Source organism: Doryrhamphus excisus, chromosome 8, assembly GCF_030265055.1.
Source record: "Doryrhamphus excisus isolate RoL2022-K1 chromosome 8, RoL_Dexc_1.0, whole genome shotgun sequence".
NCBI lineage: Eukaryota > Metazoa > Chordata > Actinopteri > Syngnathiformes > Syngnathidae > Doryrhamphus > Doryrhamphus excisus.
The window spans coordinates 2,886,974-2,909,413 of record NC_080473.1 but is presented as its reverse complement, the minus strand read 5'-3'; the positions used below and the strand labels follow the sequence as shown (position 1 = coordinate 2,909,413).

The following is a 22,440-nucleotide window of genomic DNA, read 5'->3' as shown; positions in this document are numbered from 1 at the left end:
GATGCTCGCAGTGATGTTTTTTAATAACTTAGACAACATTTAGAAGACAGTGACACTACAGTAACGACAACAGAGTCACGTCCACTTGAGTGTTTCAGTCCTGATAAGTTGCACTTGGAAAGAGGACCACTTTGTGATGGGCGCACATCAGCTTCATCAACACAGCAAACTTCCAGCAGTAAAAAAATAAAGTGTTTATTTCGTCTCATGTGACCAGGATGGCCTGCTGGGCGTTGATTGGGTAATACATCAGAATAATTAAGTTGAAAATGGGAGCTGGAATATAAAATATTGAACATGGCCAATATGTTGTTCAAAGAATTTGATGATCCTTGTACTTTGAGGCCAAAACAGCTCAGTACTTGAAAAGAATGCATTATGTTCCAAATTAATGTTGTTATAAATATAATTAATTGATTTTTGATGAACAATACTTTTTATTACAGATGGACATCTTTCTTTAAGGCCATTTATTGCTTATACTTTATAAAACTTTGAAGATTATTATTTGTGGGAGATTAACTTTTAAAACAGTAAAAAAAAAAAGTATCGTATGTTGGGGAGCAGCAGCTTTGCTCCGCCCCACCGGGGACACGCCCCCTGGCTGCTTGTTGTAACCATAGTAACTTTGTTGCTGTTGGTCAGTTTAGCTAATGCTACGTAAATGAGCATTTCTACTTCTCGCTGTTAAAATGCTGCCCCCTGCTGGCTTGATTAAAAGTATCTTCTCCTGGTCCGCTTTCACTGCGAGCAGCTGTGGCAGAATCTCAAACATGGCGGCGAGGCTCGCAGTGCCGCAGCGGTCCTCTCCTTCATAGAGAAAATAGAACAGTGTATCTTACAAGAGCACTAAAACAGACTAAACATGTACTATTTTACAAGAAGAGCGTATGGTAAAGTATGTACAGCCAACAACCAGCTGACATTTCCAGGAAGCCACCCCCTTAAAAAGACTGCGGTTGCTTCCCCTTAAAAAGTCAGTGGTTGCTTCCCGCCAACGGGAGACAAAGTTAAGTCTCCAGGTCACGTGATTCAGAGTGTGTCCTGGCACTCATTGACTGGAGTGCTGTGAAAAGGACCACGGGGGCACGGGGCTTTCAGGAAGAGTCAGGTGGATGGATGATCAGTTGTAGTATCCGTTTATGGTCACAGCGTGTAGCTACTTCTGTGTTGTGTTACAAGTGTTATGGCGGTCGGACTACGACGGCGAGGAAGGGGAGGGGGCACAAAAGTCCAGAAAGTTCCAAAGTAAAAGCCACAAGGAAGAATGTGGTCCATCATGACTGTGGACTGTTCTGGACAGAGTTTAATGAGTCTGACTGGGCCTGCTCGTCCTCCTCCCTTTCCTCCTCCGCATGTGAGGGCCCGTTGTGTTTGTCCTGCCCGCCTGACTTTGCACTGTCCCTGGGCTCGGCAGCAACTGCGGTCCCAGGCTTGGCCGGGCCCCTGGAGGTCCGATGTCTGTTAGACAGAGGTGGGCTGTCGCCCCGCCCCTCATCCTGAGCATCACTGTCATCTTTGCCTCCGGCTTCTGACTTTTCCATCTCCTCCTCAGACTCCCCCTCCTCATCGTCTTCATCTGAGTCGATGCGGTTGAGTCTTTTCCGTATGGGGCGGTCCTCCTCGGAGGAAGACTCTGATTCAGATTCCTGGGAGTCATCTTCATCTGTGGAAGGCCTGCGTTTTTTCAGCATCTGAGCGAGGCGCTTGCGGCGCTGCTGAGACAGCATCTCTCTCCTCTTCCCTCTGCCCATTTTGTCCGGGTCTTCCTCCTCTCTGGCTGTCCTCTCCTTGTCTTCGTCATCGTCCTTTTCCGAGGATTTCCTTTTACGCTGCCTCCCTCTCGCCTGGTCGTCGTCATCGTCCTCCTCCTCATCTTGGCGTCTTCTCCGCTTTGCTTTGGACCGGCGAGCGCAGAAGTCTTCCTCCTCGCTTCTGCTCCTCTTCTCTCTCCTCCTCCGACCACCTTCATCGTCGTCCTCCTCTTCTGAGTCCCGTGAGGAAGACGATGCTGCAAGAACAACACGTGGTGAGCACATGATGGTGTGTGTGGATGATGGTTGCTATGGCGACCACTGACCATTGCTGTAGTCGCTGGAGAGACGTTCCTTGCGTGGTCGACCGCGTGGTTTGACTTTGTCCCTTTTGGGAGACGTCCTGGAATTGTCCGATGACTCTGAAGTCTCTCTGTAGTTGACCTGCTGACGGTGGCCCCGCCTCAGCCCTCCTCGCTTCTTATCGGAGTCCGACATGTCGCTGTACTGATCTGCGTCTAACAGAAGCCCAAGAAAATATTAGAATTGCTTTTCAGCATACGACAGACGACCAATCAAACTCACCCAGCTCGTCATCGCTGCCGCCATCCTCTGAGGAGTGTCTCCGCCGCCGCCTCCGCCGCCCCAGTCGTCTCCCGGCTTTGTCTTTGGTCCTCCCGGGTCTGTGCTTCAGTGCCGAACGTCTGGGACGGGACGCACTGTCCCAGCTGCCCGCGCCGTCATCTTCCTCATCGTCGTCATCATCATCATCATCACCTGAACCTCCAAACTCTTCATCCTCTGAGCTGTGCGAGGACGACAAAGCCACGTTTGAAATCACACGGACTGGCAACAATGCCACACTCAGAGATGCAGAACAAGATGATGTCACCTTTCGCTGAGCGTGAACTCATCCTCGCTCTCCGCCGCCGTGCTGTCGCTCTCCAGGTCGTTGAGGCGACGCTTCTTCCTGTTCCTGGTGGTGGTGTGCATCTGGGCCCGGATTGGCCCGCGGCGACCCAACCTCCCGTCCTGAGACAGGAGGGCTGTGATGTCTCTGCCTCCCCCTGCTGTTACATCAGTGCCATCGCAGATTACTTAATTAGTTCCTGTTTGTTTCTTTCGGCTTTTTTACTCTTATTACATTTTTATCTTTATTTCTTTGCTTTCCTATAACATTGCTCAAGCTAAATGATATACTCTTATACCATAACCAAGCAACAATCTGTAAGCTAGTAGTATAAACTATCTCTAAGTCCACTCACTTTGAACGTCCCCAGTGTCCTCCTCGATGGCTTCATCGATGGCGTCATCAAAGTCGTCAAATCTGAGGCACAAATATACTACGTCAGTAAACACAGAGTGGTTCACATGGTAAACCAAGAAGCCACACCCACCTGTAGCTAATGTGTTTCCTGGTTCTGGTTGATCTTCTCCCCAGATTTTTACTTTTCTTTGGATCTTTCTTCTTAGCAGACTTTTCTTCTCCCTCCTCCTCTTCCTCATCTCCCTGCGTGAACGAGACAGTCTCAACTGACGCACTTCAGTACTTCAGTTCGTTCACACTGACAAGTGCACTATCAGCATCCGGTGTGGCACTCATCATGTCCAAGTAGTGGAAGGGGAGGGACTAAGTTGAAATAATGGTAACCCATAGCCAAATCCTGAACAACAATCAAAATGTGTCCATTCAAGAGCTACTGTGAATTCTGAACTAATAAGTCGCACCTACCAAATTTAAAGAGAAGAAAAATGTTGTCCCTATACAGCATATATAGGCCGTGCTTGTCTATAACACTATAAACCTTGCACTCCTACCTACACTTGGTGTTCCCAGCCTCACTCATTAGCTCCGTAGCTCCGATGTTGAGCCGCGAGTTGCCCCGCCCCCCAAACAGAGTCGAAGAATTCTAAACTTGATCAAACTTAAGATTTGTCAACTGAAAACACAGTTGCTAGATAAAACATCAAAACTTGGTATTAGCATCCACTTCAGAAACTCTCAACTTGCTGAATCTGGATCCTTAATCATGATGGGAACTGTAGTTCTTTTAGCCATATAATATTAGCCTTATCCTTGTTTAAGCCACAGAATTCAAATCGTGTGAAAAACGTATTGGCTCATGGTGGTGGTGGTAGTAGTAGTGGCTGGAGTGTGCTGACAGAAGTATTCCATTTCCATCTGCACACTCACCATTTGGGGCGTGATGAGTGCAACACCCGTGGACTGATAGTGCACTGTGTTTCTCACTGGGAATGTACTTGTGCACTCAAAATTCTAAGTGTGAGTGTGCCAATTGGACCACACAGCCACAGCTTCAGTGTTTACATTCGCTATTTTGGTGCTTTACTCACAGGAATGATGTTCTCCACGCTGATCCCGACGTACACCAGCCTCTCCCTCCTGACACAAAGTTAGACAGGAGGGTCAAAGGTTACCTCACCGTAACAGGTTCACCGGCATTCCGGGCTAAGCTGCGTCAGCGTACAGGTGAAGATGCTTCATTGAGCGGTTTGTGAGCTCACAAAAAGTGTGTGTTTACCTCCTCTCGGCTCGCTCTCGCTTCTTCAGAGCACTGTCGAGGTTCTGCAGCTGCTCCTCCAGTCTCTCACACAGCAGCTTCTGTAAACACACAAACACAGCAGATACCACGTTGCTCAGAAGTGTGCAAATCCTGTTATCAAACCCATACATACAGTACAGAGGCTTTCCTTGGGGGGGACTTACGTGTTGGCAGGGGGGACAGAACCACTCGCCATCAGGGATGAGCATGAGCGGTGGTCGCAGGCAGGCGGTGTGATATCCACTGTCACACGAGTCGCACAGCAGGATCTACAAACGACGCGCACGATATATGAGCGTGTCATACCGCAAGAGGACACGATGGTGGTGATGTCACTGAGGTAGAAGAGGAACACTCGCCAGTTCTGGGTGGTTGGGAAGGCCGCAGTGAGAGCAAGCGTCCTCCTTGGGAATATCCTCAGATTGATAGGATTCCTCTGAGTGGAATCCTCCCTCGCTGGCCTCCTCCTCTCTGTCCACCACCTCCTCTGCATCATTCGGTTTGCGTCTTTTGGTGCGAATGTTGGTCCAGCGGGGGCGTCCGTGTCTCCGTTTGCCCTGAAACACAACATGATGAGGAAAACAAGATAAAAAGAAAGAATGTCACTCAAAAAAAAAAGTTACCCTTCGCTTCCTTGTTTGGACAACAGCTTGAGCTTTTCTGTCTTTCGTGGTCACCAAACTCTGTTCCTCATCATCTTCTACTTCGTCGTCATTGTCGTCGTCCTCCTCTTCTCTTGCAGTCTGCTTTCGTTTCTTTTTCTGGCCGTCAGTAGTTTTGGTGCTGGGCCTGCAGGTAGACAAAGCAGACAATCTTTAAAAAGACGACAACAACTCCGGCATGTGAATGCTTTATGGATGACGGATACAAACTTGCAAATCCTTGCAGACCTCCTGAGCGACCTCCCCTCCTCAGACACTTCCCTCTGCTGATCTTTGGCCCGCAGCTTGTTTCTGCGATGAGGGGGAATCTTAATCTTCAACCTGATTCCTTCTTTCTGGAGCTCTGAGGAGGCTTCCTCTAGCGGGCGCGGCTTGTGCTCAGAACCATGTGCAATGTCCTTCTCGCCAGACTGATCCACCAGGCCGCCATTGATGCCTTCCCCATCCTGCTGGGGTTCTGTGACAGAAGGGGCGGAGCCTAAAGTACTGGTGTCCTTCTGGAGCCTGTCTCTGCTTCCTTCCTCTTCCACATGAAGTTCCTGTGATCCCGAATTGGTGGTCATTCCTTGAAGGACGCTCGCCGCAGTGTCTTTGCCCTCATCCTTTGTTGGTTTCTTGCCCTTGTCCTCCACCTCCAGTCTCTCAGTGCCCTCCGCAGCCTGAGGCAGCAAAGTGGCGGCCACAGATGGCACCTCTACAACAACGGGTGCATTTCTCACCAGAACCGACTTCCGGCTCAACTCCCTGTCTTCCTCCACAGGTCTGCAGTCGTTCTCATCTTCTGGACCAGCGCAGGGCATTTGAACGCGCTCGGGTGGCCCACGGATTACCCCGACGTGACCTATGACGCTCACTGCCTCGTTTTGTCCCTCTTTGTGTGGCGACAGGAGTGACGCCCTCCCATTGGTCAGCTCTCGTTTCAGGATCGACTCTGTGTGCTGTTGCAATGACACGGAGCCACTGGGGGGCGCTACTGAGACGTCCTTGCTCTGGATGACTGATGGGTTGCACACAATGATGCTGCTGCTGCTGCTCTTGTTGTTGAGGTGGTTGCTCTGGTAGCTTTCTGCCAGCTTCAGCTCTCTCTTCTTCAGTGGTATCTTAGCTTGCTGGCTGCTCCTGACGACTGCACGCTCGGCCTCCTCCTCCTTGTTCACGTCCTGTTTTGATGTGGCCGTGCCAGGTGCCATGACGACAGACACAGCGCTTTTGTGGGCATCGGTGTCCCTGCGCTCCGTCTTGATGACGGAGGTGATGGTGCTCACGTGGTTATCAAAAACAGGAGGTGGGTCATCGGCCTTCTCTTCTTTCACCTCCTGCTTAATGGTCGGTATCCGCTCTTGATTTGTCACTAAAAACAACAAACAATAATAACAATTACAGTCAGGTTTGCTATGTTAAGAATGAAATGTAATGAAAATTACTTTTTACTACCTTGTTTTAGGTTTTTTCCTTCACTGTCAACCTTCACACCATCAGCAATGCTTTCTGAGGTCTTGCTGAGTTTGGTGACCTCATCCACTTTGTCACCACACAAGAAAAAAGCAGTGTTAGGTATTTTTGGAATACATTTTATACATCCCCTTAAAGTCAGTAGTCGTCTTGTCAATGTGAAGAAATATTGTACTTGTTACAGATGTTTCCACCTACCTGCTTCTACCTGCGCCGGGCTGCTGTTTCCGGATCCAGCCTGGTTTTGGTTTGAAACTTGGGCCTTGAGGAGCTCCAGAGCATCAGCCAGGTCGTTGCGGGTCCTGAGGAAACAGTTTGGCGGACAAACGGGTTGAAGGGAGACAGGCCATGTTAGCTGATGGCACACTAACAGCTCCACGAGTCTCACCTGACGATGCACCTCCAGGTGGACCCGTCCAGGTCGTCCTGCTCCTCCGTGTACAACCGGATGTTCTGCTCCTGGTCCAGCTGAAGCCAGTACATCAGGCCCTGTCGGTCCCGCCCGATAGGCTGCAGCCGCATCTTCTCTGGCTCCTCTTCGTTGATGGCCATCTTGAACTTGAGGTTGTCGTCAAACTGGCACTCGCACAGATACTGATAGCACACATGGGCAAAAGAAGAATGAAATGAAGAATAATACTCGCTAACAGGTTTTCTACATCAACTGTTTGGATAATCAAGTATTGGAAAGTTGCGAAATTAATGGTGTTATACTTTGAGGATGCTGGACTTGCACTCCATGGACATATCCTGGTAGCCGTTCTGTTCCAGCTCCCACGCCCAGGCACTATTCAGTTCCTGGCACATCTGCAGAAGTAAAATGGTACATTTAGTCTTTGGTCACCTCATTACCACACAGATGGAAAAAGTTGGTGTGGATTCTACTCGCCTTGGCAAGGTATTTTTCCCAGCGGTCAGAAGAAACAGTCTTCCCAAGCTTTCGGAGCAGTTTCACATGGAGTTCTATGAGTGGTTTAGGAACTGAAACACATTACAAACATAATTATTGTACGCATCAAACTGCAAATACTCCTTAGTGTTTCATCCACTTCTTATCTGAGGACATTTGACAGCTAAATGTATAACTAGAATGGCGACCAGAGTCTTACTGCAAAATACAAGCCTATCTGTGAAAGCGCATGTGAAGAGAACGCTTAGTTTATTAACTTATTAATTTCTGTTGTTGACTTCCTTCTACGGCAACAATAAGAAACAACTGTCGTAAATAGTGTCGTAATCTGTTACGGCGTCACACCGTTCTTACGCCGAAAAATTCATCAATTTACACTGCAAAATGGAGTTAATAGTGTGCGGAAGAATTTAAGTGGAAGCTTGAGTATCTTCAGATGTTATCAAAGCTGAAAAGAGTGTACTTTAAACGCCAACACCAGCTAAAACGCGATAAACGCATATTATAGTTAGTCTCAGCATCTTGCTAACTTCTCGAGCTAGCAAACAGCTAAGAGGCCATACTGCGCATGTGCACATTTGACAGCCACAAATTAACATCCGCTGTTTTGGCTGCTACTGTAGCTTAGCAGTGACACTTATTTTACTTATAATGTCCAGTAACGTATAAATAGTTACATTAACTTGTCTGTTTGCGGAATATTACTGCAAGTTCTGTTGGCAGTAAAGAAGAAGTCCACCTGACAAGGCTGAGAGCTAACAGGCTGCATCATGGCTACCTTCACGATCACATTCGTGGTCTCCTTCACAACATCAACAACATGACTCTACCCAGGCCTCTTAAATGTTATGCCAAACCTTACTCACGCACTGGACCCAATTTTCCACTAACTTTAGCCCATTAGCTTCCTCCCCCACGACAAAGAATGTAATGCTTTGGGTGCTAGCTTTGTGTTAGCCAGCGACGCTTCCTCCTGGTGCAAACTTGTAAACTAGCAATAAATGTTAGTGTTCGTCTCTCAGATGGCGGATAACCAATGGAGGCGAACACTGTGTTGTGTCCATATAACGTGCTGAAAGCTTTATTAGCGAGCTGCAGTAGCTGGTGATGTTCAGCAGGGCCACACATATCTTCATCACCCTCACCATCATCGCGATGATAGTGCTGATGGTGCCCCCCTCCTTCTCCTCCTCCAGGCTCCGAGTGTCGCAGCTTTCCGCCACTTCTTCGCTCCGCCACTAACCAGCCTCTCACCTGTCGTCTTGTCGCGCAGGTAGCCCTCCATCTGTGGGAAAGTCATCTCGGGCAGGTCGAGGGCCGCTCCGTAGCGTTCCAGAAATGAGCAGACCTCCGCGAAGCTCGGGCACAGCGCCGGCTCGGAGCTTCTCACCAGCGCCGGAGCAGCCATCTTTCCAGGCGGAGAGAAGCGGGAGGGGAGGGCCGCTGCTGGGATGCGAGTGAAAGGAATGAATGGGGAGCTTGAAGCAGTGCTGTCATCAAGGCTGCGCTGAGAGAGGTCGTCTTATTTCCGGGTAAGCATTTCAATATAAAAGCACTCACTCTATACATGACACCGGAACGTAAAAATAAAGCTTCTAGAATATCACTATTACGCCAGTACTACTGTATATATTGTAAATTTGTATTTGATAAGCTCACATGTGTGCACAATATCCACGCTACGTCCCAGTGAGGTTATTTGTATGTTAGTGCCCAAACCGCTTTTCATATTTCCGGCAATTGTCTTGGTTTGTGACAGTAACTTGTTTGGACTCTACTTGAATTTATCGCGATATAACACCAGCAGCAGTTAAACATGGTTTTGGTTTTCTTTAGGCAAACTTACACAACGAAGCAAAGATAGGAGGCTGCATGCAGATTGGGTTAAAGGCAATGCTTTATAACAACAAAAGTTGGTTCTACTAAGTATTTGCTAGGGAGAGTATTATTGGATGTAAATTGTAAGCGGTGTTAAGCTTACTTGTTTTTCGTTGATGTTGTAGGTACAATGGTACCTTCTGTACTTCTGTACTTTAGCGCCCCTACTGGGCCGATTCACCAAGCACAGATTTGATTAAACGAAAGCCCCCAAACAAATCTTAACTTTTTTTCGACGTTAAAGTAACAGTTAATTTGTAGCGCAATACACCAACGACACCAAACTACTCTGATTAAAACAATATAGCCGAGAACCTGTTTCGATTTGCCCCCAACTAACATGAAGGCAACATTGTGAGAAATCCGAGCCGACACGAGTTCCTTGGAGGCATCAGCGTCAATAATGCCGGAAGTGGTTTTGTCCCGACGGGAAGTGGATTCTTTATAAAAGTTGTCTTTTGTTCCACCAGTTGAATGCCTCTGCTGCCTTATGATTTAAGTGAAATCGCATCGAGTCATCCTTTTTGTCGCCAAGCTTGCGCCAATTCAGTCATGTCACGGTAGAAAACGGCGTGTAAAGAACCAAGGTGAGTTATATTTCATTATCCTGCTTTTGTTTTCATTAGAATCATCTAATCGGGCTACTTTTTAAGAATTCATCATCACCGAATCTTTACTTTTTTTTAAAAAGTAAAGTAAAGAGTTAATTGAGTTGAGGTGAAACCAACTTACTTGCACGCTCTGCAGAATTAAACATTACAGTCCCGTATTTTTGTGATTGGTCTCTGCCAATTTAAGTGGTGACATCACGCTGTGACATAATTCAATATACTTGTGCAGCGCTGTTAGTGAATGTGGAGCTCTTGGTAAACATTGCAAAGCGCCACTCTTGCTGAACAAAGAAGTCTGTTTACAGTTCGGGAAGCCTGGTTGTTTTGGACTGGATTTTATTTTTAACCCGCAACCAGACAGCTGCAGATGCAATGCGGTGATGGAGACCAGCATGCCAGAGACATGCTCAATCGTGTCTGCTCTAAATATCTATAGTATATGAACTGTTGTGCTGTTTATAAGTCATTTATATGGGGAAGAACGACCGGTGGCTGGTTTTAGAATACAGGAAGCATGTTGACTATTAAGATGATACAAATAAATGACAATTGAGAGGTGTAGCTCATTTCTGTGACAGCTGCTGGCTCTGAGCACTGCGCTACTCTTCTTAGTTCCATTATGGGCACATTCATTTTTTTAATGTACGCGAACGACTCATACTTTGTACAAATACATGGAATATATTCATTGATTTTTGTTATATTTCATGCTGCACCCGTGTAATACATCATTTTGTTGTGATGTATAACTGAAAATTGATTAAATCAATGATGTTAGAATGAAATAGATACCTCATATTCCAGAATTTAAGGAAGTGGGATGCTAAAAATCCCACACACACTGTCCTTCATGTGATGGCTAAACCTCAAGTCATGAGCCAAATTAAGCAAGTCTTGCAGGCCAGTATCATGTCTGGCAACTTTAAATATGTGTGTAGGTTGTCTAAGAAGTGGCCATCTAGGATGTCTCTTGCCATGCCTCTGCAGGTGAACTTAAAGCGGCAACATGGCCATCGCCCACGCGGCCACAGAGTATGTGTTCAGCGACTTTCTGCTGAAGGATCCCAACCAGGCTCGATACCGCAGTGTCCGCACCGAGCTGGCGGTGGACAAAATGGTGACGTGCGTGGCTGTGGGCCTCCCCCTACTCCTCATCTCGCTGGCCTTTGCTCAGGAAGTCTCTGTCGGTGAGCATCTCACACGGGACTCCTGCGCACATGAAATTGTTTGAGGAGCATGAGTATGTCAGGTGGTTTTTCTGTCTGATTATTTCAGGCACTCAGATCAGCTGCTTTGCTCCCACCAACTTCTCCTGGCGACAGGCGGCGTACGTCGACTCGTACTGCTGGGCCTCCGTGCACACGCACACGCTCCCCCTATGGCTGCACAAGGTACACACACACCACTGTTCTTATCTGGATTGTCTGAATAAGGTTCACTGTGCCTCCTGTCCAGTTCTTCCCGTACATCCTGCTGCTGGTGGCGATGCTGACGTACACGCCGGCCTTGTTCTGGAGATTTTCTTCAGCGCCGCTCCTGCAGTCGGACCTGGGCTTCATCATGGAGGAGTTAGACCGCTGTTACAATCGCGCCGTCACGCTGGCAAAGCGGATGACCACCACAGGAGTGCAGGGTGCAGACAGGTAGAGCGGTCTTCCTGGTCTCCTCCAAGAACCCGTAGCATAACAGTTGTCTCTTGGTTAGCGACCCCACTGAGGGCTGCTTCAACTACCCGCTGGTGGAGAAGTTCCTGATGACCAAGCGATGCTCGCGGGTGCTGCTGCTTCGTTACCTGCTGTGCCGCGGCCTGACGCTAGCCACGCTGCTGTGCGCCTGCCTCTACCTGGCCTACTACCTCCGCCTGGCGTCTCTCACCGACGACTTTGGCTGCACGCTGAGAGTGGGCCTGCTCGCTAACGACTCCACCGTCCCCGACAAGGTGCAGTGTAAGCTCATCGCTGTGGGAGTCTTCACGCTGCTCAGGTATGTGAGTGGTAGTTGCTATGGTTGGGTTGTCAGTTGTATTTTGTCGCCGCCCAACGGAAAGTATGTTTTGTGTTTTGAGATTGCCATAAAAAATGATAGTTGCGATTCAGAAGCAATCTGCTTAGCTCCCAGATCGCAATGCAATCCAGCAGATGCCGTTGTGTTGGAAAAAGCTTGTACCTTTTGCTGCACCATCACTAGGACTGGAGTCCATTTTATACATTTGTTGCCTAAATTAAGCATTTTCAAACATCATAATTAACTAAAATACAACTACAAGTCATTCAGAAGGTGCATTCAAAGATGTTGTGATGATATGTAGTATTCTACACTGGTCACTAGGTGTCAGTAATGTTGGATGAGACACACAAGCACCAGATTTGATTATCAGAATAACAGGATTTTACTGCAGCTTTGAATGACATCCCAACAGGCACAATAATCCCTAGGGTTGTGGCCGTCACGCCAAGCCAAAACTCAACTCTGAACCCCTGACGTCACTTCCTGTCTCCCCTATCACTGAAGCACATTTACAGCAACACACACAAAGCAAGTCTAATGTCCTCAATGGCTTATTTGATCTTTTTATGCCTACATAAATAAATACTACATCAATCTATACTCCTTTACATTGGTTAATACGAGTGAATAGGTGAATTGGGGTGTTATTTAATGGCTGGAGGGCTTTAATCTAGAAGGTTTTCTATGCTCTAACTACGAAAATATTACATTTATCAATGAGGAATCCTACTTTGCGGAAATTCACTTATCACGATTAAGTGAGTCAGGTACCAATTAACCACAACAAACGAGTGATTACTGTACATACTATAGAAGTGAACGATTTGGAACACACCCCTTGTCTCTTTCCTCCCAGCCTCGTCAACCTGATCATCTTTGCTGCGCTGATCCCCGTGGTCTTCTACGCCAGCCTCCGCCCACTCCTTTGTCACGGGTACGCACACTTCCTGGAAACCTACCAATCACTGCCTACAGTGAGCGTCCTGCCCAACCCGAGCGGCCAGTGGGACGACCTGTCTCTGTATGTGCTCTTCCTGGAGGAGAACATCAGTGAACTCAAGTCGTACAAGTACATGAAGGTGTGTTATTGTACGCTACCGCATTCGTTGCTCAACGGGACAGAATAAATAAATCATGTTATTGCTATCGGTGGTAGGTGCTGGAGTTGCTGAAGAAAGGAGGAGAATGCTCTGGGGAGGACTTTGATGCCATGGGTCTGCTGCAGACGCTCTGTCTGGTCAAGATGGACTCTGTGGATTATAGAAAAGCCCCCGAAGCCACGGCCAAACCCGATCAGCTTGTCATAGATGCAGAAGGGTTGTCCGAGAACAACTCGACGAGCCCCAGCACAGGTGCCGACAGTAAAATGGCAACTGAAATGAAAGGTGAGATTCTGATCAGGACATTTTACTGTGAAAGGTTACAGACAGACGTTCAAATGATTTGTTTACAGAGTTCACTCCCCTGCTGCCGGGCAACGGCGACGTGACGGGCAGCAAAACAAACAGCGAGGGCGGGGCTCTGCGGCAGCGAGCCATGTGATAGGTTGCTGGTGTCTCAGCGGAAGCGGAGTCCACTGCACGTCCGGGTGCGCAAATGGTTCTGACGATGCAGACGATGATGGGGAAGTGAGCGAAACGCTTCAGAGCCCTGTGATGTCATCCGCTTATTTGCATGTTTCTGTACATTGCGTGTGTGTTTGTGTGTTTGAAGTCAATGTAGTGTTTACATTAGGAAATACCACTGCCCTCCTTCCACTTAGACCACAAAACTGTGGTCATGTGACTACTTCTACCATCCACAGCCATTAATGATCACAGTGATGGTCATTCAAAGAAAATTTGATGTATTTGCACTCTTTTTGACTTTATGACATTGCTAAACACCTTTTAAGGCAACATTCAAGAAGTATCTGATTATGATAATGTCATTTCTACCCTGGGAACTTACTGGAAGCTTGTTTTCATTGTAATGTTGAAATGATGCTTCACAATGATGGTACGTGCTGGGTGACTCGATGACGTGAATGTTTATTTAAGACTGAAATGAAACATGTCCTGATCAAATACAACTAATAGTCGCTTCTTAACAATGTGTCTACTACCGTTTCTCTTGGCAGCATGAATGTAAAGTTTTATTGACCATACTGGTGAAGATGTCACGTGCAAGTTTTGAGGCTCTGGGAAATTTTTTAAAGTGGTACTTTGTCACAACTTTTCTAGCAATGAAACATACTGGTTTTACATCAGTCCTTTGAAAAATAAACTTGCTGCTGAGTGCTTTGATCAATGTTGTCATGAATATATGTGTTAGTATAATTTAACAAATTATTTTATTTTATATGAATAACATATTTTAATGTGTTGGCCTTGAGCTTCTGTCTAACACTTTGTGTCTGTACTTCAATGAGAAGTTATCTTAAGCTACAGAACTGTGGTAGCTCGGTGAATAATAAGATTGCACTTATATAATTATACATTATATATACAATGTAATATATTAAATGTATTTGAAAATTCTAAATGATCGACAACTTGTGTAAAACCGTTGACTTTCTGTGCAAATTCAACCCAATTCTTGTTCCCACACGGTAGGTGGCGGTATACTTCGGCGTATCACTCTGGCGACGACATAGCATTGTCATAAGAACTACATCTCCCAGGGTGCACCTCGGCCAAACACCATGCTGCCTCTCAAGAACCGCCAGCAGAGACTTTAAATGTCGTGCTCAAACAATCCATTTACAGTGATGCAGACCTTTATCACCTTCGTGCTACTTTTCGGGGCGGTTGCGACGACCTCAAACCCCAAAGGTGAGTTTATTTAATCGTTTGCCTCAGCCCGGAACTATTGTTGTGTTAGCAACACACAGTTAACGTTGCTAGTTAGACTTAACCTTTCATTTATTTGCAGCGGATGACCTCACCTTTACTCTTTTTTTGACCCCAATGCAGTTTAAAATGGTCGAAGAAAACATTAACCTTTCAGAGTGCCTTTATTTCGTTTTTGATGGTAGTTTTTTGCATGTTTTCACATGCATCACCTGCAGATGACAGAATCGCTAAGCTAGTGAAATGGGCGGGTCGGTTTTGTTTTCCGTAAGTAGAACCCAAAACGGATGCTAACTTCAGCCTAATTCTAACTCTCAAAAGATCACCCGAAGACATAATTTGATTTAAAAATACCCCTCCGGTGTTGGCTTGATTTATTTGTATCTCCAGTGTCCCTTTCCTCCCACGGTTCCTATGAGAACTACTTCACCGCAATATGGCACAACAGGCTCTACTTGTACACAGCTGCTGCACTTGCCTTTGGACTCTGGTTCTTACTCAAGATGGTTCTGAAGAAGGTAACGTGTCCCTCCCCGGTGACTGGATTGCAGCAATGTGTGTAACATGGGGATTATTGCAAATAAGTGACTTAAAAATCTCTTGTTTTCAGGAAAGCCTCTCAAACGATGTCGGCCTCTTGGGTGTCCACAACGCTGTGAAGAAAGACGACCATTGCGAAGGATATGCTAAGCGGAACGTGTCTGGTGTCAAAGTCTTCTTTGGCTCTCAGACTGGAACAGCAAAAGTATGAATGCTGCTACAGTACAGCTTGGGATGCCAAATAGCCACACAAAATAAAACGCTGTCCTCTGCAGAGCTTTGCCAAAGATCTATGTGAGGATGTTAGGAGTTTGGGCCTTCCGGCTGAGGAAATCGACTTGAAGGTGTACGATCCAGATGATCAACTGGCTGACGAGGTAACATAACACATGCATGGAGGAAGACCGCTTAAGAGACAGAGACCGGCTTCTACAGCCCTCATTTTAACTCCACTTTGTCACCGTCTGCATGCAAAGGCGTGCATGCAGATCCAGAAAAACCTGCACTCAATCTGACACCGACTCTGAATCATAATCATAAACAAGTTGTATGACAGAGAGGAACAGTCCTTCATGTTTGTGTTGGCATCACACCCTCAAGATCAGGGGTCTCAAACTCAACCTACATGGGGGGCACTGGCGGTGGAGTCTGTAACGCTGTCACGAGGCTGACCTCTGGGAGCTTTAATTCCCAATTAAAGAGCCTCTTCATGGGCCGCACTCTGATACAAAGGCTACCTAATTGAGCAGGGGGTTGTTTTGCTGTTTGTTTCCTTCTTTCTTCTTGTGGCTTCCTTCACTGTGATCTCCTGTTTTTTTGTCACTCAGTGCACCAGTAAGTCGGTGTGTGTATTCCTGGTGGCCACGTACACAGACGGGCAGCCCACCGATAACGCCGAGTGGTTCTGCAAGTGGTTGGAGGAAGCGTCAATGGATTTCCGATACGGGAAGACGTACCTGAAAGGCCTTCGATACGCAGTGTTTGGGCTGGGCAACTCTGTCTACGTGGGCCACTACAACACGGTCAGTTTTGTGCTTTGTCACGTATTTGTGATGAATGATATGGAGAACAAGCACTGATGGAGGAGGAGCATTGGGCATGAACCTCCCGCTGTGTCTCCAGGTGGGCAAAAACGTGGACAAGTGGCTGTGGATGCTTAGCGGCGCTCGCATCATGACCCGGGGAGAAGGCGACGCTAACGTGGTGAAGAGCGCCAACGGCAGCGTCCAGGCTGACTTTCTGGCCTGGAAGGTCAAGTTTATGAAGCGACTGCAGGCTCTTTGCGAGGACGAGATAAAGAACTGCTGTGGGAAGAGCAAGACTTCCTGTCTGAAGACACAAGAACACGAAGCGGAGGAAGAGAACTCCAATCCGGATAATAACGGCTCTGAGGTAAGGAATGATCTTAAAGCAGGAACAAAAAAAAGCACAACTTTCACTTTGACCCGAATTTAGCCATGTATTATATTTAACCAAAATATCTAAACGGCCTGTACGGCGGATGAGTGGTGAGCACGCAGGCCTCACTCTAGAAGACCCGAGTTCAAGTCCACCCTCGGCCATCTCTGTGTGGAGTTTGCATGTTCTCCCCCTGCATGCGTGGGTTTTCTCTGGGTACTCCGGTTTCCTCCCACATTCCAAAAACATGCTAGGTTCATTGGCGACTCCAAATTGTCCATAGGTATGAATGTGAGTGTGAATGGTTGTTTGTCTGTATGTGCCCTGTGATTGGCTGGCGACCATTCCAGAGTGTACACCGCCTCTCGCCCAGCTGGGACAGCTGAGATAGACTCCAGCACCCCCGCAACCCTCGTAAGGATAAGCGGTAGAAAATGAATGAATGAATGTCTAAACGATGCAACAACATAAACAACCTCCCAAAATGGTTGTTTTACATTGAAAATAACAATTTGTTTACGAATAACACCATAACACCATAACACCATAACACCATGAATGATTTACAATTGCCACTTTGGCTATTGTTTGCACACGCATCAAAATTTCCCTTTTTACAAGGCATAGATACATGCCGAGCTCTTTGGCTTAAAACTGCACCAAACGTCTATTGTGGGGTTGCATCATCACCTGTTTGTGCCTCTTGCGCAAAAAACGTATAAATATGTCTTTGGTAGCAAGTTAGGCAAGTAAACTCACCCCCATCACCATGTATTGCACATTTGTATGTAAACAGACGAGCCATCCATCCATCCATCCATCCATTTTCCATACTGCATATCCTCACTAGGGTCACAGGCATGCTGGAGCTTGTGAAGTGCAAAATATCAATTTGAGATGATTAAGTAAGATTACAGCTGTTGGATAAAAGCTGTTTTTCCAGTCTGTTGGTTGTAGTTGGGATTGATCTCCCCCACCTCCCCATTTAGTAGCGCCCATGCTGTTAAGAAGTGCCTGCCTTGTGTGTGATTTGACATTTCTGTCAGCTCCGTCCATCCCAACAGCACTTTTTGCTCTTCTCACCCATCACTGCAACCACACATTTTCACACACATACACACACACACACACACACACACACAGTGACAGCAGATGACCAGTTGTCATAGCAGCGGACACCTCGCAGACGACTCTGACTGAGACTTCTTCCTCTTAGCAGCTGACAACTGCATCCGTCATCTTGGTTCATCTCTTTGTATTGTATTGTTAGGAATGCATTCAATGTGTTTGCTTTTAAAAGGTTCAGTGTGTTACATGCTTTGATATGAGGGGTCAGCATCATAGTCTGTCAGGACTGTGTTTGATCTCATCATAAGCATCAGTCGGCCTTATTGAGACTTTTATTTTGTAATTCATATCTCACGTCTAAACCCACCTTTTCCCAGGAGGAGCTGCTGGAGTCCAGCAGTGATGAGGAGGGCTCGTCCCCCTCTGCGTCCATGCTGGACGTGGAGGACCTGGGCAGCATGATGAGCGGCGTCAAACGAGCCAAGGTCAGTGTGTCGGCAAACCGGAAACTGCATCCGCTTCACTTCCTGACTCAGCGTGACCATTTGCGGTGTGGCGTCATGCCTTTTAAGCCCCTCGCCGCACCTTCGCCCGAGCTCAGCGTCGGCTAAAGAAGAGCGTGTCGAGGCGGCAGATGGCCCGATAGACACCAGACCATGGGTAGCGTCAAGCTGTGGCTTGCGTAAGAGCTGTGATGCCCCCATCACGCCACATACACGACGAGTGACTCGGAAACTGAGCTCCATCGGGACACCAGGGATTGGATATACTGGCCCTGATGCATAATTCCAGATTTAACAATCTTTGAACACTGTTTTTAAACAGTATGCATTTGTAGGCATTACATGTGTAATTATTTTAGCAAGGCGGCCAACACATTTCAAGTTAGAAAATACATGTATCATTGTTCAAATTCAAACATTTTATTTATCCCTGAGGGGCAATTTAAAGGACACAAAGAGCAGCATACAGAATAAAAATGTAAAAAGCAAGACAAGGACAAGTAAAACAGCACTACTGGATACACACACATTCCTAGAAGAAGAAATTATAATTAAATATTAAAGAAAAAACTTAAACAAGCTAAATGGAGGTTGTGCAAAATTTGGACAGGAAGGGTTATGCACCAGGGGTGACCAAACTGCGGCCCAGGGGCCATTGTGGCTTGCAGCTGATGTGGCAGACGTAGGTCTAACAGGCGCCACATACGGGAGGTGGCAAACAACCGCGACCCCCGAACCCTGCCGAGCAACACAAGGATGTCAAAGTAGTTGCGAGGAGGAAAAGCAGCCGGTGTTGACAATTGGCTGTGGATGTGAATTCGTCGCTCACTGATGCAGCCGGCCACAGCTGCCACGCGCCGGTGACGAGACCTGCCAACCGCAGCTCCCCGTTGCCTCCTGTGTGTGGTGCCCATAAGGCAGATGGCCTGAAAAGGGGTTGGATTCGTTGGGGGTCCTGCTGCAGTGCAATCAAGCTGATTTTTCATCTGAATTCTCTTAAAGAAGGCGCCTGGTCCTCTTTAGTGATTTAGAAAAACCCTGATTAGAGCAAAAATACATGTAAGCGTGGAAAAAAAACTCAGCTAAATGGAGGGAGGTGGGGTACGGGTGCGCACGAATGCCACAATTCAAAGCGCCACTGTCCACCCGCTCCTTCCTCTAACCCTCCTGCTAGTTAGACCTTGATGTTCTTTGTTTTTGGATCAACATTTGCAATAAAAGTGACTGTTCCAGAAAAATAAATCATAGCATTGTGTCTTCAGCAGAGCCGAGAAGACGACTGGATGGTGAAGCGGTCCAAAAATGGTGTGAGGAAGATTGAAAAGGAAGAGGAGAGACGCGAGATGATCACCCCCGCCCTCAGAGAAGCCCTAACCAAACAAGGTGGGGGGGGGGGGGGGGGGTTATATTAGAATCCAGTTTGTGACTTTGCTGCAGCGAGTCCTTAATGTCATAGTGAATAGCTTTTTCCAGATGAGCATCTGCCAGGTGTGTCTGGATGATGATTGTGATGGAGATGAAGCGTCATTGCTTGCCATTACAAAAAAAAAAAGTCCACCCTAAGGGAATGCCAGCTGTTTGGCGGCACTCGCCTCCGTGCCCTCGCTGCTTGCACAAGGGCAGCAAAGTTGTAAATTCACTTTGCAAAAGTCCTGAAACTCTTGTGTTGTTTCAGTTGTAAATCAATCAAAAGCAATTTGTTAAACTCGACCAGAGGCTGCCTGGGCCGCGTGTTGCATCATTATTAAGTGATAAATCAATATGTGTTTCTTTTATGAAGGTGTCTTCGTCTGGAGCCCGTCTCTTCTTGGCTCGTTCACCTGGAGAAGTCATTGAGCAGCCCCTGGCAGCCTTTCAGCTCCCTGCTGCTAGAGCTTACGCAAGACTCTATAAATAGACACTTGTCAGAGTCCACCCGATGTTGACCCGCCGGATGCGGTCTGAATAGGCAGCTTTGAATAGGGGGAAGCCTGAGAGCGCCGGCTTTAATCATACACGACTGTTTCTTTACTTCAACAAGTGCGGAGGGGAGAGCAGTCACGTGAGACATATTTCACTGTAATGTGATTGCTTCCTGAATTGCAGCCAGACGCATTCAACTTTTCCGTAGATGTGCATAAACATTCTTGCCGTCACATTTATAGAATTGCTATCGTCCCTTTGCATAAAAGATGCTGAGATTGATATCTCCATTATGAAAGTGAAGAGTGAACAGGTTTTGTAGAATTGCGGTTTCCTGCCGCCTGCATGTTTACATTGAGTGGCAAAAAAAAATAATAATAATAATTCACCCACTTGGCGTTTTGATGAATACCTGAGCATGTGCTCGCTTTTCAGGCTTTGTTGTTTATAGGACGCCTTCTGTGGAAGTCATTAAGTCTCACATCCTGATGACTCACGGGTCCAAATAGCATGTTTCATTGAGCTGCCTGATGTATTATTACACCCGCTCCTATTTTCTGACATATTTCATCTTCTCATGCATTATCCATGAGTACATCACCAGGTAATGGATATGATACACATTTTGTAGTCTTCTCAGGGCCCGTTCTGAATGCACGTACTTCATCTTGGAGAGCATTGGCGCAAAGTCTGTTTTCATTCTCTCTCTCTCTCTCTCTCTCTCTCTCCCTGTGCAGGTTACAAGCTGATCGGCAGTCACTCGGGGGTGAAACTTTGCCGATGGACCAAGGTACTGCATTTCACTCAAACCCCAAACCCTTTAACCCGCCGATTCACATTGAAGGCGCTCGTGTCATTTAGTCCATGTTGCGAGGACGGGGAGGCTGCTACAAGCACACCTTCTACGGCATCGAGTCTCACCGCTGCATGGAGACCACCCCCAGCCTGGCCTGCGCCAACAAGTGCGTCTTCTGCTGGAGGTACGCAACTCTGAGAAGAAAAGCCTCTGTGGCAGATCAATTGATGTGCAGTAGTTATTCACTATTGAGAAACCACCTGCTGTGGAAATTCAAATATCCAACGCTCGATGCTGATTAATTGCAGCTCAGGTGAGAGACGGGACTTACACCGCCCCCACCCCTAGCCCCCGCTTTGAACGCTGAAAGGTCGCTGTCTGAGCGCCGCATCTCCTTGTCGCCGCGGATATGCTGTTTTGTCCTACAGTGGCGATTAAGGGTGACAGGAAGTCAGCGGTCTGAGGCCACAGCTGCCCAGCCATCCACCTCCACGCTGATAATCACTATGGAATGGTGTGTGACATCACAGGGCCAGTCACTGACATTTAAGGGGAAAAAAAAACCCACACTTGATTACAACAAGTGGTTTGCATCATTTTGACTTAAACTTTGCATATCCAGAAAGAGGTGTTTCTATTATTGTCACCATGTCATGTAGCCAAATAAGATAAGCCAGTTATGCTAATCCCTCACCATTTTGTGACCTTTAATCATCTTTGGTGTTTGGCAGGATTGGGCAAACTCAGTGCCACATTGAGTTAACAAAATTGTCCGGGGGGCCAGAATACATATTTAACGCACACACTATTTTATGCTTAGAATTCTAACAGGCCGCATTGAATTAATTGTCTAATTTTATCTGTAAAAGTGTCATACTATCAGCTATATGTTGTCAGGAGCACTTTAAACACCCGACCACATCAAACTACCAAATTTGAATTTTACAGTTTTTCTGAATAAGACTTCCGACTTGCAAGTCATGTTTCCAGCTTGCATGTTAAAAGTTGAAATACTTGGAAAGCAACTTGCGAGCCGGATTCAAAGGCTTGGTGGGCCACATGTGGCCCCCGGGCCGTAGTTTGCCCACACCTGGTGTATGGTATGGGTGTGGATGGTTAATTTTTTTTCAAACAATGAACATATAATGATGAACAACCGTGTAGCTGTCACTGATGAGGCGTTCAAGCGTTCTGAATTGTAGAGGTATCTGCTTTAAAAAAAAAAAAAAAAATTAATGACTGTAAAAAAGTTACAAGTGCCAGAATTCTGGTACTTTGGTGAGTAACCATATTAAATACAAGAACGTAATCGTAGGTAGCAAGTATAAATGTGGAAGGAAACCGCGTCCCCTCCCCTCTCCACTCATTACTGTCTTTGCTAGCCTACAATATAAAAGATGAAGATTCAAGATGATTTTTGCATTTAATGTATCAATTGTATGTATTTTGCTTTGTTTTTTGCATTTAAAGCTATAATCTCTAGCAAATGTGTTTTGTGTTCATATATTTGGGTGTCTGGAACAGATTTATTGGATTTACTTGGATGCTGATTTTGTATGTTTTG

At 46.7% G+C, this 22,440-nt stretch overlaps 3 protein-coding genes across 4 annotated transcripts in view; 2 read left to right on the top strand and 1 right to left on the bottom strand.

The window, feature by feature from the left end:
* Positions 1 to 9: 9 nt before the first annotated feature.
* rsf1a (remodeling and spacing factor 1a) lies at positions 10 to 8,831 on the bottom strand. Its single transcript, XM_058080822.1, has 18 exons — positions 8,597 to 8,831; positions 7,322 to 7,413; positions 7,147 to 7,239; positions 6,821 to 7,026; positions 6,631 to 6,734; positions 6,415 to 6,501; positions 5,191 to 6,331; positions 4,942 to 5,107; positions 4,678 to 4,875; positions 4,483 to 4,587; positions 4,298 to 4,377; positions 4,110 to 4,158; positions 3,152 to 3,264; positions 3,020 to 3,081; positions 2,647 to 2,824; positions 2,340 to 2,560; positions 2,081 to 2,272; positions 10 to 2,011 (listed from the first exon to the last, which is right to left on the bottom strand). The coding sequence occupies exons 1-18, from the start codon at positions 8,748 to 8,750 to the stop codon at positions 1,278 to 1,280; spliced, it is 3,975 nt and encodes a 1,324-aa protein (XP_057936805.1). The 5' UTR covers positions 8,751 to 8,831; the 3' UTR covers positions 10 to 1,277.
* A 619-nt stretch (positions 8,832 to 9,450) lies between these two features.
* LOC131135037 (pannexin-1-like) lies at positions 9,451 to 14,123 on the top strand. The gene is made up of 8 exons (XM_058080829.1): positions 9,451 to 9,807; positions 10,819 to 11,018; positions 11,107 to 11,222; positions 11,287 to 11,474; positions 11,536 to 11,814; positions 12,695 to 12,917; positions 12,995 to 13,223; positions 13,292 to 14,123. Exons 2-8 carry the CDS (start codon positions 10,838 to 10,840, stop codon positions 13,378 to 13,380), a joined length of 1,305 nt encoding a protein of 434 aa, XP_057936812.1. The 5' UTR covers positions 9,451 to 9,807; positions 10,819 to 10,837; the 3' UTR covers positions 13,381 to 14,123.
* A 371-nt stretch (positions 14,124 to 14,494) lies between these two features.
* Positions 14,495 to 22,440, top strand: part of tyw1 (tRNA-yW synthesizing protein 1 homolog (S. cerevisiae)) — a 30,964-nt gene continuing 23,018 nt past the window's right edge. The window contains exons 1-10 of one of the 2 annotated variants that reach the window (XM_058080824.1): positions 14,495 to 14,651; positions 15,060 to 15,187; positions 15,280 to 15,414; positions 15,485 to 15,586; positions 16,037 to 16,231; positions 16,332 to 16,601; positions 18,053 to 18,160; positions 19,444 to 19,561; positions 20,818 to 20,870; positions 20,942 to 21,060. In XM_058080824.1, the coding sequence (XP_057936807.1) occupies positions 14,558 to 14,651; positions 15,060 to 15,187; positions 15,280 to 15,414; positions 15,485 to 15,586; positions 16,037 to 16,231; positions 16,332 to 16,601; positions 18,053 to 18,160; positions 19,444 to 19,561; positions 20,818 to 20,870; positions 20,942 to 21,060 (1,322 nt within the window). In that variant the 5' untranslated portion in view covers positions 14,495 to 14,557. Of the gene's footprint in view, positions 14,652 to 15,059; positions 15,188 to 15,279; positions 15,415 to 15,484; positions 15,587 to 16,036; positions 16,232 to 16,331; positions 16,602 to 18,052; positions 18,161 to 19,440; positions 19,562 to 20,817; positions 20,871 to 20,941; positions 21,061 to 22,440 lie in introns of both variants that reach the window. The other variant, XM_058080823.1, reaches the window with a different exon arrangement.

Bases quoted from the DNA above. Each gene is read 5' to 3' on its own strand.
- rsf1a (XM_058080822.1), bottom strand. From the start codon at position 8,750: ATGGCTGCTCCGGCGCTGGTGAGAAGCTCCGAGCCGGCGCTGTGCCCG. The intron at 5,108-5,190 runs GTTTGTATCCGT...GTCTACCTGCAG, and splicing joins AGGTCTGCAAGGATTTGCAA to GCCCAGCACCAAAACTACTG. The intron at 4,159-4,297 runs GTAAACACACAC...ACTTTGTGTCAG, and splicing joins CGAGAGCGAGCCGAGAGGAG to GAGGGAGAGGCTGGTGTACG.
- LOC131135037 (XM_058080829.1), top strand. From the start codon at position 10,838: ATGGCCATCGCCCACGCGGCCACAGAGTATGTGTTCAGCGACTTTCTG. The intron at 11,815-12,694 runs GTATGTGAGTGG...CTTTCCTCCCAG, and splicing joins GGAGTCTTCACGCTGCTCAG to CCTCGTCAACCTGATCATCT. The intron at 13,224-13,291 runs GTGAGATTCTGA...ATTTGTTTACAG, and splicing joins AATGGCAACTGAAATGAAAG to AGTTCACTCCCCTGCTGCCG.